The sequence below is a fragment of the Pteropus alecto genome, unplaced genomic scaffold (assembly GCF_000325575.1).
Source record: "Pteropus alecto unplaced genomic scaffold, ASM32557v1 scaffold79, whole genome shotgun sequence".
NCBI classification, from domain to species: Eukaryota; Metazoa; Chordata; class Mammalia; order Chiroptera; family Pteropodidae; genus Pteropus; species Pteropus alecto.
The window spans coordinates 1,791,479-1,808,336 of record NW_006494612.1 but is presented as its reverse complement, the minus strand read 5'-3'; the positions used below and the strand labels follow the sequence as shown (position 1 = coordinate 1,808,336).

Below are 16,858 nucleotides of genomic sequence, written 5' to 3'. Positions count from 1 at the left end.
ATCCCCGACCACTAGTCGCCTGCGGCTCCCAGCCAGGCAGGTGGGCGTTTGCGGGAGGGGCCCGAGCAGTGCGGATCCTGCTGGTGGAAGAAGCAGAAAAGATCGAAGTGTCTCCCGACTGTCGATTTTAGGGGTTTTGGCAAACGGGCAGAAATAAATAAATCCCGGCGGAGACCCGGATTTAGGAAACATTACAGTTGTGGGCCGTTTTACAGTCGCTGCTTGCTGGGGATAGAGACATGCTCCCAAAATAGTATTATTTACTTTAAACTGCGGAAGGGGTTAAGCAGTCTTTCATTTCTTTTTGAAAATATAGAACAGTACTGTATCTTGACAAACAGATAAATAAGAGGGTGTCAAATCGTCAGACGTAGGTGGGGGCTCAGGACCGTCTCCGAAGAGGAATAAGGCATGATCCCTGTAGTTCTGGAGTTTTAGTTCAGTATGCCAGGGTTCCTTCAGGACAGGTAAAACACTAGTAATAAAAACGGTGAGAAAGCCGTTTTGTTTGCAGCCTCATGAATTCAGATGTTTTAGTGGCAGTGGGAGATGGCAGTCTGTCTCTAAGAGGCTTTTGTTTATGTATGCCCAAATGAGAGAAGAGTTAAGGGGTGATTTTTTTTTATGTATTAGTTTAATTAAATTTTCACCCCCAAACTTTCCTTGAATTGCTTCTGGAGAGGTGATTTGTAGGTTAAGGAAGGAGACCTGGGGAGAATCTTCAAAGAAACGTGGGACTGGGAATTTGAGGGATATTTTTTTTGAAAAAATTTCCCCTCGTCTCTACTTAGGATTCAGAATAGGGATGATTGTGGTGACTGTTTCTCAAAAATAATTTTGTATTTGATACTTTGCCAGTATGAAGTAATTGACTGAAAATCCGAAAAAAATCTATAAATTTCAGTAACCAGACACCCAGCTTCAACTTTTTCTTTCTCTTTTCTGTCCAACTTAGAGTCCATTTCTTAAGCGCTGCTCTCATTTTCCACAGTCAAGTAGATGAGGTATAGATTGAGGAAGAACACTGCGTGTGTAGGTATTGACACAGCAATTTATATTGCTTAGTTTAAATCCCATCTTTTTCTTTTTTTCTTTTTTTTTTACATAAATGTGATTTAGAAGGCTTGATAATTTTTCCTAGTTTTAAAAGTAGTAAAAGAGGTCAAATATGTGGTGACAAACAAATCTCTGGGTGGTGAACATACAATGCAATATATATATGACTTACTGTTGAATTGTACACTTGAAACTTACTGGATTTCGTTAACCAATGTCACCAGAATAATAATAAAAAATAAATAAAAGTAGTAATATTTTTTTACTGTAGAAAGTTTTGAAAAGAAAGAAAAACTTAAAAATCCGTTATTCCACCACCCAGTGTTAGTATTTTCTTTATTTCCTTCCATTATTATTTTTTCTCTACCAAATTAAGATCATACTGCATATCTTATTTTGCTTTTAGAAAACCACTTTTTTTGTATCTTTAAATGTGCTTAATGACTAGGATTTCATAAAATATGTGTAACAAATATTGAATCTAATTTTTGTTTTTATAATAGATTTTATGAGGAGCAGCTTTGTACTTTTTAAAGTTAGTCTGCCTCTGTAAATATTTCCTTTGGGTTAATACATAAAAGAAGAATTGTAAATCTCATTATATTGACATTTTTAAGATTGCGACTGTTCCCTCTCAATTAAACTTTGGGAGTTTCCACCAACAGTCTGAGACACCCTGGAAACTAGAGGGACTGAAAATGAAACTTTTCCCTATGTTTCTAGACAAAAGTGGTATCTTGCTTATGTTTTTTTCTTTGATTATGCTTTTGCTCATCTTGTTTCTTTGTCTTTGTCCCTAAGTTCTGATGAATCTTTGAATTCTTTGAGATGAGAGAAAGAGCATAACATTCTAATTATGAAAATCCTGATTGTTGTGCTTGAATTTGAAGGACTGATCAGAAGTTACGAGATCTCTCTAAATATAGGAAATAATTGCTTTGTTAGAATTCATTGATTAATAAGCATTTAATTGGAACAGATTATTAAGATTGGAAAGTTTTTAATCAGCTTTTACTCTAAAATTAACCTTGTTGCATAGGATTAAATTGCAGATATTTGATTTACTGAATTGGATACTGGGAGGACACATTTCTATTTCCTTGGGATGATGACAATCAGAGTATTGCCACTAAGTAATGAAGTGCAATTTGTTGAGTCATCCTAGGCAGGGTGGACAGAAATATTCTTATGAGAGAGGAAATGAAAGGAAATTACTTTAGTGATGTGCATTCTCAGTTGACTTTAAAAAGTTGGTTTATATTGTTGCTTATTTGAGAAAAGTCTGAAATTACTGCATTACAGTGAATGTAATTTGTTTAATAAAATAGTCTAGCATAAATTTGAATGTTGATTAGAGTAATTATCAGTTTTTAAAAAATCGCTCCCATTTGATGGTTTGAAGAGAAATTGTGTATAATATGAGTATGAGCTCCCTGTTTAAGATTTTCCATTTATTGTTGGATTCTGAAATTTTGTTAATAAAAATGGCCAACATATCTGATAAAGTGAGAGGTTAAATTTTACTTTTAGTCTGAAAACTTTATTGTATATCTAGCTAGTTCTCAGGGTATCTTCATGAGAGTACAGAAGAAGCATCTGACACCAAATCTTATTCCGTTCTTAATATACTATTTCTTAGATAGTCGTCTTCTAGCACTACGGTTGTGGTTATATTTTCTTCATATCCCTTAGTCTATGGAAGCTATATTTTCATAGGGTTAGATGTTACTTAAACAATAAGATCTGTTTCTAAATTTTATCTAAATAGACATCCTGTAAATAAAACTCATATGAACTTTATGATGCTCACTCATGCTCATTTAAAATTATGTACTATCTTGATTTACAAGTTTCATAGATACAGGTATTTCTTGTTTATGACTTTGTTTATTATGAAGTGACAATTGAAATGGTCATGGTTTAGAAGTTCAGATTTTTATTGGGGTGTTTATCAAATGAGTTAGATATAAAGAATGTTGCCATGCCCACAGAGGCTTAAGTGCAGTGTTTTTCAACTGGTGGTGTGATTCACTGATAGTTAATGAGAACAATTTAATTTCAATGATGATTTTAAAAAACTAAATAGAAGAGAATACAACTAGTTAGAATGTGTTGCACATGTGAAGAATAAGTATTTTAGACCTTTGGTTACAACAGATAGTGTATGTGGTGCACTGTAACATTTTCATTGGGGGTCAGCAGGGCGGGGTGGGGGTTGGAATCATCCAGGTTTGAATTCCAGCCACTAATGCCACTATCACCAGCTTGTTACTCAGTCTTCTGTTTTCTCATTTGTAAAATGGGAATGGATAATGATACTACCTACATCATAAGGTGGTTGTGAGGATAAAAGAAATGATACATGTAAAGTGTTTCAAATAGTGCCTTTAAGCTAGTTAGCTTAAAACATGTTGACTATTAATTAATAGGATTCTTTGGTATTTTATTTTTATACTTAAAGAGTTGTTGTATGTGCATACTGAACTTGTGAAATGTTGATTAGGACTAAACTGCTCTTCATGTATGTATACCCAAATAATAAAAGAACAAACAAAAATGCGAAGAAATGGTAATAACTATTTTCCTTATTTTCTCTAAATATTTTATTATATATTCCTAATGTTTTTCAAACATCATACAATCATTATTAAAGCTAAGACAATTAACAGTAATTTTGTATTATCATCAAATACCCAGTGCATATGCAGTTTCCCTTCTCAGAAATATCCCCTTACAGTTGGTTTGTTTGAGTCAGTATCCAAAGTCCATACATTATATTTGGTTGATTTGTCTCTTAAGACTTTTAATGATACTAATTCCCTCTTCTTTTTTTTTTTTTTAACTTTTATTTTTAAGAAATTTTAGATTTACAGAAAAGTTACAAAAAATAGTACAGAGTTCCCATTCACCCTTCACCCATCTTCCCCTAATGTTCACATCTCTCACAACCATGGTACAATTATCAAAACTAAGGAATTAACATTGGCGTAATACTATTACCTACATTACAGACTTTATTAGAATTTCACAAGTTTTCCCGCTAATGTCCTTTTTCTATTTTAGGATGCAATCCAGGATACCATATTACATTTAGTTGTCATATTTCGATAGCCTCCCCCGACTCTGTGGCAGTTCTTCAATCTTTCCTTGTTTTTAATGGCTTTGAGACTTTTTAATCAGTTGTTTTGTGGAATTCCTCTTAATTTGGGTTTGCCTAATGTTTTCTCATGATTAAAGTTATGCATTTTTGGCAAGAATATTACAATGGCAAGAATATTACAAAAGTGATGTGCCAATTCTCAGTGGATCATACCAGGGGCTACATGATATCAATATGTATCATTTTTGGTAATGTTACCATTTATTACTTAGTTAAGGTGATATCTGTTGGGTTCTCCACTATAAATTTACTATTTTTCCTTTGTAATTAATATTTTTGGGAGATACTTTGATACTATATAAGTATTCTCTTTCTCTTCAAACTTTAACTCATTAATTTAAGCTTCATTATTAATTTTTTAAGGGCTAATAGGGAGTCGTCACTGTTACTTCTCTGTAAATAAATTATTAATAAACTTAAACCTCCAATATGCATTGAATTGAGAAATGACAATTATAAATAAAATAAATTCAAACACTAGCTAAAATTTACATAAGTATAATATGTCATCATAGATGTTGCTGACTTCTAACCTTTACTTTTGGATAATGTTTCTATGAATTTATTCTATAAAAGATGTAAATGAAAATGTGAATAGTTTAAACCAACAAGTAAAAGACTTTAACACTGTTTTATAACAGCTTCTAAAATAATTTCTTTTTTTATAATATTGGCAAGAAGCAAGTAATATGCCTATGTAATGTTTTAAAAATTATTTAGCGTATATATCTTTAATATCTACATATGCTTAAAATTCCCCCAAAGTACATGTAAATATGATAAAACATGAAGTTGATAACACTTCATTGGAAGTAAAAGAAATTTTAGTTGTTAAAGCTACAGAAAATATTAGCTGTCTAATGTTTCCTCAAATCCAGAAGCTAAGCACTTTTATGGTGATGTAGAGGGGACAAGCATTAGTGGGGATAAGAAATTCTGCATTATTGAAAATTTTTCAGTACCTCTGATATTTTGCACTATTCTTAACCTTCTTTCACCTCTTCTTGCCTTTAATATGGAGTTAAGAAAACTCCAAAATAGTCTAAAGTACCACCCTTTGGAAAAAGTAGGAGATAAATTAATTTTTTCTTTTCTTTTTTTAATTCAGATAATGAAACTGCTGTTTATACATTAATGCCAATGGTTATGGCTGATCAACATCGGTAAGTGCCGATTTCACAAATTTATACTTTTTGGTAAGTATAAATTTACTTCAATGTTGTGTGTACACATACACACACATGCAGTTTGAACCATAGATGTTATCCTGGGGCAAGTTTTTTAATATCTGTTATAATTTTCCGTTTGTGAATTAAGAAACAAGATTTTTCTAAGATCCATGTCAGTTGTGAAATTCTATGGTAAGAGATTTTCTAAACGAGTAGTCCAATATTAAGTCAGGTATTTGGTTAGTCACATAAGATACAGCCATCTGACTGGGATGAGGTAGCCGGCCATCAGGTAATTTGGTGTAATGAGAAGAAAGTGAAGAGAAACTATGTTTTGAAACAAATTTTAAATATAAATGATTTTTTGCTTTAAACTTCCTGTTTGATAGAATTAAAATATGTTTTTTGTCTCTGATTTTTCTTAATTTGGCCAAAATTAATATAGACGAGCTCCACTTTTTGCAAGGGGAGAGGCCAGCCCTCTTCTAGGTTTCTTAAGAATCTAAGGGGAACTGAAGGCAACTTAGATGTCTTCAGAGTAGATGACATAGATCACAGATGAAGTAACCTTCAGCACTAGTTTATAGGTCAGGGCAGTTGGTGTTTGGTTGATACTGTGCTGCCTTCCATGCTGTACTTAAGGAGTGGTACCTTGTTTTTTTTTTGGTTTATGTGGGACGGAATCTTTTGAGTAATTGTTAAAGAGCTGTTAACTTTAGCTATTATGTTCTTTTCAAACTTTTTAAAAAAACATATCAACTTATTTAACTTTCTTTTGGCATAGGTCTGTTTCTGAGCTACTATCAAATTCTAAGTTTGATGTTAATTATGCGTTTGGACGTGTGAAAAGAAGCTTGCTTCACATTGCAGCAAAGTAAGTCTAAAGATTTTAAGTTAAAGTCTGTTCTAGAGTAATGGTCAGGAAACTTTGAATCAATATTGGCCTACAGTAATTATGGAAAGATATGAGGACAGTTGAGTGGTTATCTGTTTAGGAAATAGTGTGCAAAGCTTATATTCTTTCTCTAAATAAATTGTTAACCTTGGGATTGGACTCAAGTCTCATATCTACTGTCTTAGCTTGTACTAGATAAAATCAGTAGGTTAGGCATGGGAATTGTCTTTCCTGGATGTATTTAAATTCACTAAAATTTTTCTTTTATCCAACCAATATGAGATTTTATATACTAACTACACATGAGGTCATTGACTTTATATTTTAACAAACATATTATTTGTGACAGAAGTTAATCAAATTTTAGGTTAATGTGCATCTCAAAAATAATGTGCTTTATAGAGCATTTTGTTTTTTAATTAAGCTATGTCAACTTAGGCTGTTTATTGAATGCTTCTCAGCTGTTTTTAATATTGTTTTAGTTGTGGATCGGTGGAATGCTTGGTTCTGCTATTAAAGAAAGGAGCAAACCCTAACTATCAAGATATTTCAGGCTGTACACCCCTTCATTTGGCAGCTAGAAATGGGTAAATATTTTGTTTTCTTAAGTAGGTTAAGTTGTATATCAGTATTCAGGGCACTTTACCTTGATTTGGTGATATTTGTTTCACCCTGTATTTGCCTTGAGAAGAGGGTCTTGGGTCATTATATTCCATTTTTTGCCCCTCTTTAATCCCCCTCCCCCACTACTTCCACCCCTGGCCTATGGATATTGCCATTTCTCCTTAAGAACTGGATTTCTGAAGGCGGGGTGTCTCCTCCCACACGCTCGTGGTGTGCACCTGGAGCCTGGCACACCCGGGGCTTGGCACACCCAGGGTATGGTCCGTGGCTCCACCTGGGATGCAAACTCAGGACCTTCTGCGTGTAAAGCAGATGTGCTAACCACTACATTATGGAGCCACCCCTATATTCCATTTTTAAATAACTGTTATAGCTAATAATTTGTTAAATTGTTTACTCATGTTTTTCTTCTTGAAAATATATTTGTTGAAGTTCATTTTTACTTGAATTATAATGACATTTTATTTTCTGAAAAGCATAATTTTTAACCTTTTTATTTGGGTCTTTTTTCCTGCTAATCTTTTGCCACATCTAACTCCATGACTTAGTTTCCACATTACTTGTTTAGTTAATTTTATTACTAGAATTAAAGCCAAGAGTAGATATATTACACCCAGTTTGTTTATAGTGATTATTTGAGAATGAGCTGTACTAGAATAAGCTTTCTAGATAAGGGTTGCTTACTCTTTTCAGTTCTAAAACTAGTTTTCATTTTAATTATGACAAAAAAAGTTTACTTGATAATGCACTTATTAGCCCTCCTTTTAATTTTTTTAAATTAAAATTATTGAGGTAACATTGGTTAATAAGACCGTATAGGTTTCAAGTGTACAATTCAATAATACCTTATCTGTATATTGCATTGTGTGTTCACCACCCAAAGTTAAATTTCCTTCTGTCACCATATATTTGACCCCCTTTACCCTTATCTACCTCCTGCTTTTCCCAGTAACCACTAATCTGATGTCGATGTCGATGTCTATGTCTGTGAGTCTCTGTTTGTCATGTTTGTTTGTTGCTTTTAGGTTTATATCCCATATATAAGTGAAATCATATGGTTCTCAACTTTTTCTCTCTGACTTATTTTACTTAGCATGATAATCTCAAGATCCATCCATGTTGTTGCAAATGGCAGTATTTTATCTTTTCTTATGGCTGAGTAATATTCCATTGTATATATGTACCACATCTTCTCTTTCTAGTCGTCTAACATTCAGGACACTGAATGTTTCCAGTCATCAAACATTCAGGACACTGAACGTTTGTTTCCACGTCTTAGCTACTGTGAATAAAGCCGCTATGAACATCGGAGTGCATATATCTTTGTGGATAAATGTTTTCAGTTTTTTTCAGTAAATTCCCAGAAGAGGGATTCCTGGGTCACATGGTAATTCTATTATTTTTTGAGGAACCTCTATACTGTTTTTTGTAGTGGCTGTACCAATTTACATTCCCACCAGAAGTGTATAAGGGTTTCTTTTTCTCCACAACCTCTGCAAACTTGTTATTGTCCTGTTTATGATAGTCATTCTGACAGGTATGAGGTAGTATCTCATTGTGGTTTTGTTTTGCATTTTCTTCATAGCTAGTGATGCTGAGCATCTTTTCATGTGTTCATTGGCAGTTTGTATGTCTTCTTGGGAGAAGTGTCTGTTCAGGTCCTCTGCCCATTTTTTAATTGGATTATTTGTTTTAATTGTTGAGTTGTATGAGTTCTTTGTATATTTTGGATATTAGGCCCTTATTGGAGGCATTGTTTGCAAGTAACTCCTCCCATTTGGATGGTTGCCTCTTTGCCTTGTTGATGGTTTCTTTTGTTGTGCAGAAGCTTTTTAGTTTGATATAGTCCCATTCATTAATTTTTGCTATTACTTCCCTTCCTTTTGAGGTCACATTCATGAAATCTTTTCTAAAACCAAGGTCCATGAGTTTATTACTATGTTTTCTTCTATGCAATTTATTGTTTCAGATCTTACATTCAGGTCCTTGATTCATTTTGAGTTAATTTTGATGTATGGTGACAGATAGTAGTCTAGTTTCATTCTTTGGCATGTGGCTTTCCAGTTTTCCCAGCACCATTTATTGAAGAGGCTTTTCTTTCTCCACTGTATGTTTTTGGCTCTTTTGTTGAAAATTATTTGCCCAAATTTATGGGGGTTTATTTTTGGACTCTCAGTTCTGTTCCATTGGTCTGTGTGTCTGTTTTTCTGCCAGTATCATTGTGTTGATTATCATCGCTTTGTAAAATAATTTGAGATCAGGCAGAGTGATACCACTAGCCTCATTCTTTTTCCTTGGGATAGTATTGGTTATTTTGTGCTTCTATACAAATATGAGTTTTCTTTGGTTTTATTTCTTTAAAAACTGCTGTTGAGATTTTGATGGAGATTGCATTAATTTTTTTTTATCAAATAAACTTTTTCTTATAAAAGTAGTATTTCCAAAATGTGAGTGTATTTTTATGTTTTCTTGATAACTCCGATCATCATTATAAGCATCATGATATTATTGTGTACCGTTTTAAATTCTACTACATTTGTTATGGGTTTCTCTCCTTTTTTGTCAAGAATTTCAGATGTCACATCTCTGTATCTTCCTCTACCATTGTTTTCATATCTTAAAATTCTGTTGGACTGAAAAATCAGACCAAAATGGTTGGAATGACATTTAAAATGAAAAGAAGTTTTTGAGTCAGGGCTTGCCAACCTTTTAAACATCTTTGAATGCTATAAAATTTCTCTATGAAAGTATATCTCTATGTGTCTCTTCTTTTGATTACTCTTGAAAATATTTTTGTTTTCTATTTTGGACTGGGATTCTAGGTAGATCAGGCAGCTGCCTAAGTGAGATGGGGTTAAAATTGTCTGTTGCATCAATCTGAGCCCACATTTTTGCGTGCAAGGATTAAAGTGAAACCACAAAGAATCATAGTGATGTCTAGCTTGGACAGGGAAAGTCTTAATCCTTTTACCCTATCTGGTCTGACCCATTTCCTGATGTTGCATGTGAACCAGTGTAGTTGACCACTGTTCTAATAGGTTATAGTGTGCTGATTAAACAATTGTTTTATAATAATTGGCCACATTAGATATGTTGTAGGGCGTTAACACCCAAGTTCGTCATAGAGTAAATCATTCATTTCCTTGCCGAATTAACCTCAGGTTTAGATACATTATCCCAGGTATTGGTGGGATAATGACAAAGCTCTTTCGAAAAGTTATAGATATAGATATAGAAAAATATCTCAGTACTCTTGTCTCAACAACTGTAAATGAAAGGACAGATTGGTGCACAGCAGGGATAAAATGTTTCTGCCATTGTAGTAGGAAGACTTAGTCATTGGAGACTGTTACTTCTCTCCCACCCCCAGCTTTGTTGAGGTATAATTGACAAATTAAATAGTAAGCTATTTAACATGTATATTGTAGTGATTTGATATATCTATACATTGTGAAAGGATTCCTCCCATCTAGTTAATGAACACATCCATCACCATCACCTTATACATTTATTATTATTTTTTTTTTTGTGAGAACACTTAAGTTGGAGGCCATTACATTTTAAAGATGAAGAAATATAAGAGATTTTGCATGATTCACATGCAAGTCAGTGAGGAGAAAAGGAATAAGGAGTTCGCAATGCTAGCATAACATCAGTTTGGATGCCTTTCAGTTCTTAACTGTTTTGCTTTTTATTATTTATTGAATGTGTGCCTCGTACAACTTAGAGTTGTTCAATGAATATTTGCTTTTGGTGTTTTCAGAAATTTCTTTATGAGTTTAAATTTGTGTAGACTGAAACATAGTCATAGAGGAATTTTGCCACTTTTGCTGGTCCATCTATTTTTTGGGATTGGTTTTTATTTTGTTCCCTCAGCTATCGTTTTCAGATGGCCTTAGCATCTATCTCTCTTTACGCATTAGTGCTCGATGCATTAGTACTGAATTGCTCTCCTTTTTGTAGAAGACCCATTAAGCTTCCACTGAGCACTTAGATGATTGGTCCCTGTGTTATTTGGGTTACCATAAGCTTCCTAAAATTGTTGCAGTATCAGGGCAGGAAAATAGTTGCTTCCTGTACAGGAGGATTCATCGTTGCTCACGCTCACAATGGTATGAGAATGTTAAAAGGGAAGACTTCAAAATTATTGTGTATCCTTAGGTTTCATATCGGTCAGATTTGAAACATGATTTTTTTCTTTATTTTTTGGGCTAGATTGTGAACGCATAAAAGGCAGACCCCATGTGTTAGTATTTTAGGTCCAATTTTTAGCAAAACAGGTGCTCACTTAGTGAGTTGTTTTGACTTAAATTCAGGTTCTAGAAAGTAGCAATAATGATTGTTAAGAAAAAGAGGATGTATGTCTCTCATATTGCCCTGTACCTTTTGCAGTTCATTTTTGAGAGGGGAGAACATTATGGATTGCTGCTTTTCTTCATTAGCCTCTACCCTAACCATTTCTTTGGGACTATTTCACTGGCCTGTTTCCACCTAAATGTTTTGCAATTAGGCCAGTGGTGCACAACAGGCTTCGGATAGGTTTTAGAAATGCAGCAATACGTATATAGGCGCCTGTCCATGGGCGTACATACACACATTTTAAACAGTTTATTTTAATAGGACTCTCTGGTCTGTTCTCTCACAATTATTGAAGATTTATTTTCTAAGGTTTTTGTAACAGTGGTAGATGAAAGAACTTTGTAAATGTTTGAACTTATAAGTTTACTCAGAGCTTTATTTTCTTCCATTTCTTTGATTATAATGCTTTTAAATGACATTTAACTTCATTTCAGATATGAAAATCAAAGCAAGAAATTTGTTTAAAAGATTTATTCAGTCGATAAAATTTTTAGCTATTGATTTATAAGATTGAGAATTAATAGTTTTATTGAGAGTGCCTAACTATACTTAGCACTGAGTTAAAGAAATATATAATCCATGCCATGAAGAAATTTATCTAATTGAGTAAGTAGTAATATATACATATGTACCATATATGCTAAATACTCTCTATATACTATGTACTATGTCTGTAGATACTATTCTCAAGTATATTTACTAATGTATATATACATATCATATTAGCGTGTGTATATATACTGATGCTGTATATACATAATATATACACCGTATTGTATAACATACTATATATGATATACTACTACACACACTATTTTATATTATTTATATATAAGTACGCAACTGGATCACAAACTTTTATGCCATGGATTGTATAATATTTCTTTAATCAAAGAATATATGTATAAAGGATAGTATACATATATATATACACACACATATATATGTATACACATACATACATACACACATATTTTATGTATTACTTTGTTTCCACATACATTTTCATTTTATTTAATGAAGGGGAAATTGAGATGAATATTGGATAGTGACCAGTAATATATCAGGCTAAGAAGAAATATTGTGAGCAAAATGAAATGGGTGGGCAATTCAAAAAGAAGTAAAAGACTTGAATAGAATGGACATTTCTCCAAAGAAGATATAAAAATGGCCACTAAGAACATATCATTAAGGAAATGCAAATCAAAATGATGATGAGATACCACTTCACACTCATTAGTATAGCTATCAAAAAACAAAACAAAACAGATGTTAGTGAATATGTAGAGAAATTGGAACCCTTGTGCACTGTTGATGGGAATGTAAGATGGTACAGATGCATTGAAAAACAGTTTGGTGGTTCTTCAGAAAATTAAAAATAGAATTACCATATGATCTAACAATTCCACTTCTGGGTATATACTCAGTAAAATTGAAAGCAGGGTCTTGAAGAAATATTTGTATACCCATGTTCATAGCAACATTATTCACAATAGCTTAAACGAAAGCAATCTGTGTCCATTGATGGGCGGATAAGCCAAATGTGGTATATACATATAGTAGAATATTATTCAGCATTATAAAGGAAGGAAATGCTAACTTATGTTACAACATGGATGAACTTCGAGGGTATTATGCTAAGTGAAATAAACCAGTCACAAAAGGAAAAACAACTGTGTGAGTCCACTTTTATGAAGTACTTAGATAAGCCCAAATTGTAGAGACAGAAAATAGCATGGTGTTTGCCAGGGGCTACAGGGAGAGGAAATGCGGGTTATTGTTTAATGGGTTTCAGTTTTGCAAGACGAAAAAAGTTCTCAAGAGGGATGATGGTGATGGTTTCACAACAATATGAACATACTCAGTACCACTGAACTGTACACTTAAAAATAGTTAAGATGATAAATTTTATGTGTATTTTACCACAGTAAAAATAATAAAAAAAAAAATGAAGAAGGTAGAGGGACACATACATGCATTTTGTTAATTTTGTGGTTGTTTTTTATAATTCATCTTAGTATTAACTTTTAAATATTTTGTAACCAAGAATATAGGATACAGCATTGAAATATCCTTTTTGCTATATGCATTCCAATTCCATTAGACTTATACTGTCTTGTATTTCTAACGAAGATTACTATTCCAAATATTCAGTCAACACTAGAAATTTCTTAGCATTTGAGTGATGAATTTGTTCCAGTGACATGAAAATCTCATTGTACTTTTCCTTTTCTATCTTTTGTTCGTAGAAATAATTTTGTATTTTATTTCAAATTTTATAGTGTTTATTTAAATATTGCAGATATAGATTGATACTTGTATCAACTAATGTTGAGTGTAATTAATGTTTCAGTAAAATAATTGTCATTTGTTTATTTTTCTAGTATCAGTTATTTGTGACTGTCTCTCTTTTCAGGCAGAAGAAGTGCATGAGTAAATTATTAGAATACAGTGCTGATGTCAACATTTGTAATAATGAAGGCCTTACAGCAGTAAGTGCTAAGAATTTTATGTGAAATCTTTAAAATACTTTTTAGAAAATAATATTAAAGGGGATAGTAATGCAAAGTGTAGTACAAGTGTTTCTGCAAGTTATTTGTGGTAATTAAGATATAGAATGATTTGAGATATAGTCTTTAGCAGTGTTTATTAAGAGAAGTTATGGTTCACCAAGTTTCTTTTTTTTTCCTTTTTAAGTATATGACCTTTCATTTGTTTTGAAGTCTTATTTTCCTAGCTTTTGCACTGACTTTCAAGGGACTTCTTAGGAGCATCTTTGCTAAAGTGTCATTATAGGAGAGCTGTTTTTCATTATATCTTCTTAAATTCTTTTAATGTGTACATTGTAAAAAAAAAAGTAACAGAGGGAATGATCATGCCACCTGTATTCCTTGTGCTCAGTGATAATCACTGTTAATATATTGGCCTAATATCCTTTCAAACTTGTTTTGTCTTACTTAGCCTAGTGTTTTTATTCATTTTTGTCATGTCACTTTATTTTCAAAAATAAGTTGTTATATTTTTGATCCACATAGGTATTATAGAGAGGTGGTATGGGGTGTTTCTGAGAAGATTATTGAAATCCAAAAATTTTAATCAGATTGTCATTATTTAATGTAGCATTATTTGTTTTAGAAGTAGAGATAAAATAGAATTATATGATTATTGGAAGTTGTTTTGAAGTTGTGACAGAAGATGTTAAGTTTTATTTATTAAATTTTACCTTCTTATATGTGAGATGATGTATTAATTAACTGGATGGTTATATTAAATTATCACATAGCATACTTTAAATATTTTACAATTTTACATGTCGGTTATATTTTAATAAAGCTGAAAAAATTTTTTGCCCCCTTTGGTAGTATTTGTAGGTTTTGAATATTTTAATTTGTGAATAAAGAATAATATTGAGTATTTGCAAGTTTTTAAGACCTTTCTGATTAAAAAAATTTTGGATGGGAGTGGGGTTTAGGGAAGGTTGCACATTAAAAAAACAGCTTCCCTGAGATTTGAATTATTCTGTGACTGACTTATTAAAGAATAAGCTCAATCATGATTATATGGAATCCATAATTCCTTTGATAATTCAGATATTGTTATATATTAACAATATAACACCATCTAGTCTGTAAAGAAAAACTGTATTTTGAATATCTACAGAATGCCTAGTGATATGGTAGGTACCACAGAGGAGGTATAAAACTTTGGAATGGATATAGATCTATCCTTAGGTCACTGTCTAGTATAAGCAAGATAAGATGTCCAATTTTAATATTATCTGTTTAATCACATAAGTTTTTATCTGCTAATTTCTCCCACCCCCTTCTTCCACTTCTGAACTTTAAGAGAAGTGGAGTAGAAAATTTATAAAAATTAAAATTAAAAAAAAAAAAAGACTCATGCACTTATGCATATATTTAAAGAGACATTTGATTCTATAAGGCTTGTTATAGAAAAGCAGTCTCTACTCTTTCTGCCTTGAATCAACTACCATGTTCTCTCCTGTGTCCCTGATTGGTCTGGCCCTGATTGGTGTGGCGTGCCACCTCCTCGTGGAAACTGTTTTGGCCGCCAAACATGTTTCTGCCTAGTCCCAGACCACCATGGTGAAAATAATTCAGCAGTTGGGCTCATTAACCACGTCAACTGAAGGAAGCTGGGATGGTGAAAATGTGCTGCTGCAGAACTGAATAGTTGCTACCATATATTTTGGGGAGTAAAGCAAAGGGCTCCTGAGATGGAAGAAACCTTCAGTGGGAAGCCAAGAGTCCCAGGGTATTTTTACAAAGGGAGAGAATTGTTGACTGTGTGCTTTCTAGGCTGGTCACCCTCACAAAAGACTCCTCATGTTTCTTCATTTGTTCTTTAAACAAGAATTTACTAGAATATCTACTATGTGCCAGATCCTGAAGATTTTCTTTTTTCAAAAAGTTTTCTAACTTTATATTTTACATCTAAGTCTATGATCAATTTTGAACTAATATTTGTGTAACATATGACAAGTCAAGGTTCATTTTTTTTGCTTACGAAGTCCAATTACTCTAGCATTGTTTGTTGAAAAGGCTGTTTGTCCTGCATGAAATTGGGTTTGCATCAGTCTCAAAAATCTGTTGGGCATGTTTGTATGGACTTATTTCTGGGTCTCAGTTCTGTTCCGTTGATTTATATATCTGTCCCCTTGCCAATACCACACTGTCTTGATTATTGTAGCTATATAGTAAGCCTTAATATCAGCTAAAGTAATTTTTTGCACTTTATTTTTCTTCGTAAGATTGCGTTAGCTATTCTGGTTCCTTTGCCTTTCCATATAAATTTTAGAATAAACTTGTCTATGACAAAAAACCTTGCTGGGATTTTTATTGGACTACATTAAACCTAAGATCAATTTTGAGAGAATTGACATCGTTATTATGTTGATGTTCCATCTATAAGCACAGTATGTCTCTCCATTGATTTAGGTATTAGATCTTTTTTTCATCAGCATTTTGTACTGCTCAACATGCAGGTCTTGTGCATGTATTAACTGTATAGCTAAGTAATTTTCTTTGGAGCAATTGTATATGGTATTATGTTTTTAATTTTGGTTTTTGCATGCTCACTGATAGTATGTAGAAATGTGATTGTTTTTGTGTGTTGGTTATGTATCTTGAGACCTTGCTGAACTCACTAGTTCTAGGAATCTTTTGTAGATTCCTTGGGATTTTTTGTCATCTGCAAATAGAGATTTATTTTTTCCTTTCTAATCGCTATGTCTTCTATTTGTTTCTTGCCTTATTGCAGCTTAAATATTGTTTTCAAGTTTTCTCAGTATTAATTCATTACCAAACTTTCCCTGAGTTTTGTAAATATCCTCATAACATGTATTCAATACCTTTCATCTCTGATTAGTTTTGAAGGATTCTCTCCTGAAGACCTCTAAGCCAGATTGGTTGATTTCTAGGCCTGCTTCACAGTGGTTTGGAATGTTTCTTCACCATCATCCTGGAGATTCCTTTTGCCTTTCTCTTGTTTTCGGTTCTTCGTTAAATAGTTGCCTTCCCTGATAACTATTCTATTACTTTGCTGGAGCACATTTTCTAGTAGTTAACTGGGAAA

The 16,858-nt window shown here is 32.8% G+C and overlaps 1 protein-coding gene across 10 annotated transcripts in view; it reads left to right on the top strand.

The window, feature by feature from the left end:
- Positions 1 to 16,858, top strand: part of HACE1 (HECT domain and ankyrin repeat containing E3 ubiquitin protein ligase 1) — a 78,539-nt gene that overhangs the window by 314 nt on the left and 61,367 nt on the right. For 7 of the 10 annotated variants that reach the window (XM_025042388.1, XM_006926034.3, XM_015600111.2 and 4 more), the window contains exons 2-5: positions 5,325 to 5,379; positions 6,170 to 6,259; positions 6,763 to 6,867; positions 13,680 to 13,755. In XM_025042388.1, the coding sequence (XP_024898156.1) occupies positions 5,325 to 5,379; positions 6,170 to 6,259; positions 6,763 to 6,867; positions 13,680 to 13,755 (326 nt within the window). Of the gene's footprint in view, positions 1 to 5,324; positions 5,380 to 6,169; positions 6,260 to 6,762; positions 6,868 to 13,679; positions 13,756 to 16,858 lie in introns of those variants that run through there. The other 3 variants (XM_025042390.1, XM_015600112.2, XM_015600114.2) reach the window with 2 other exon arrangements.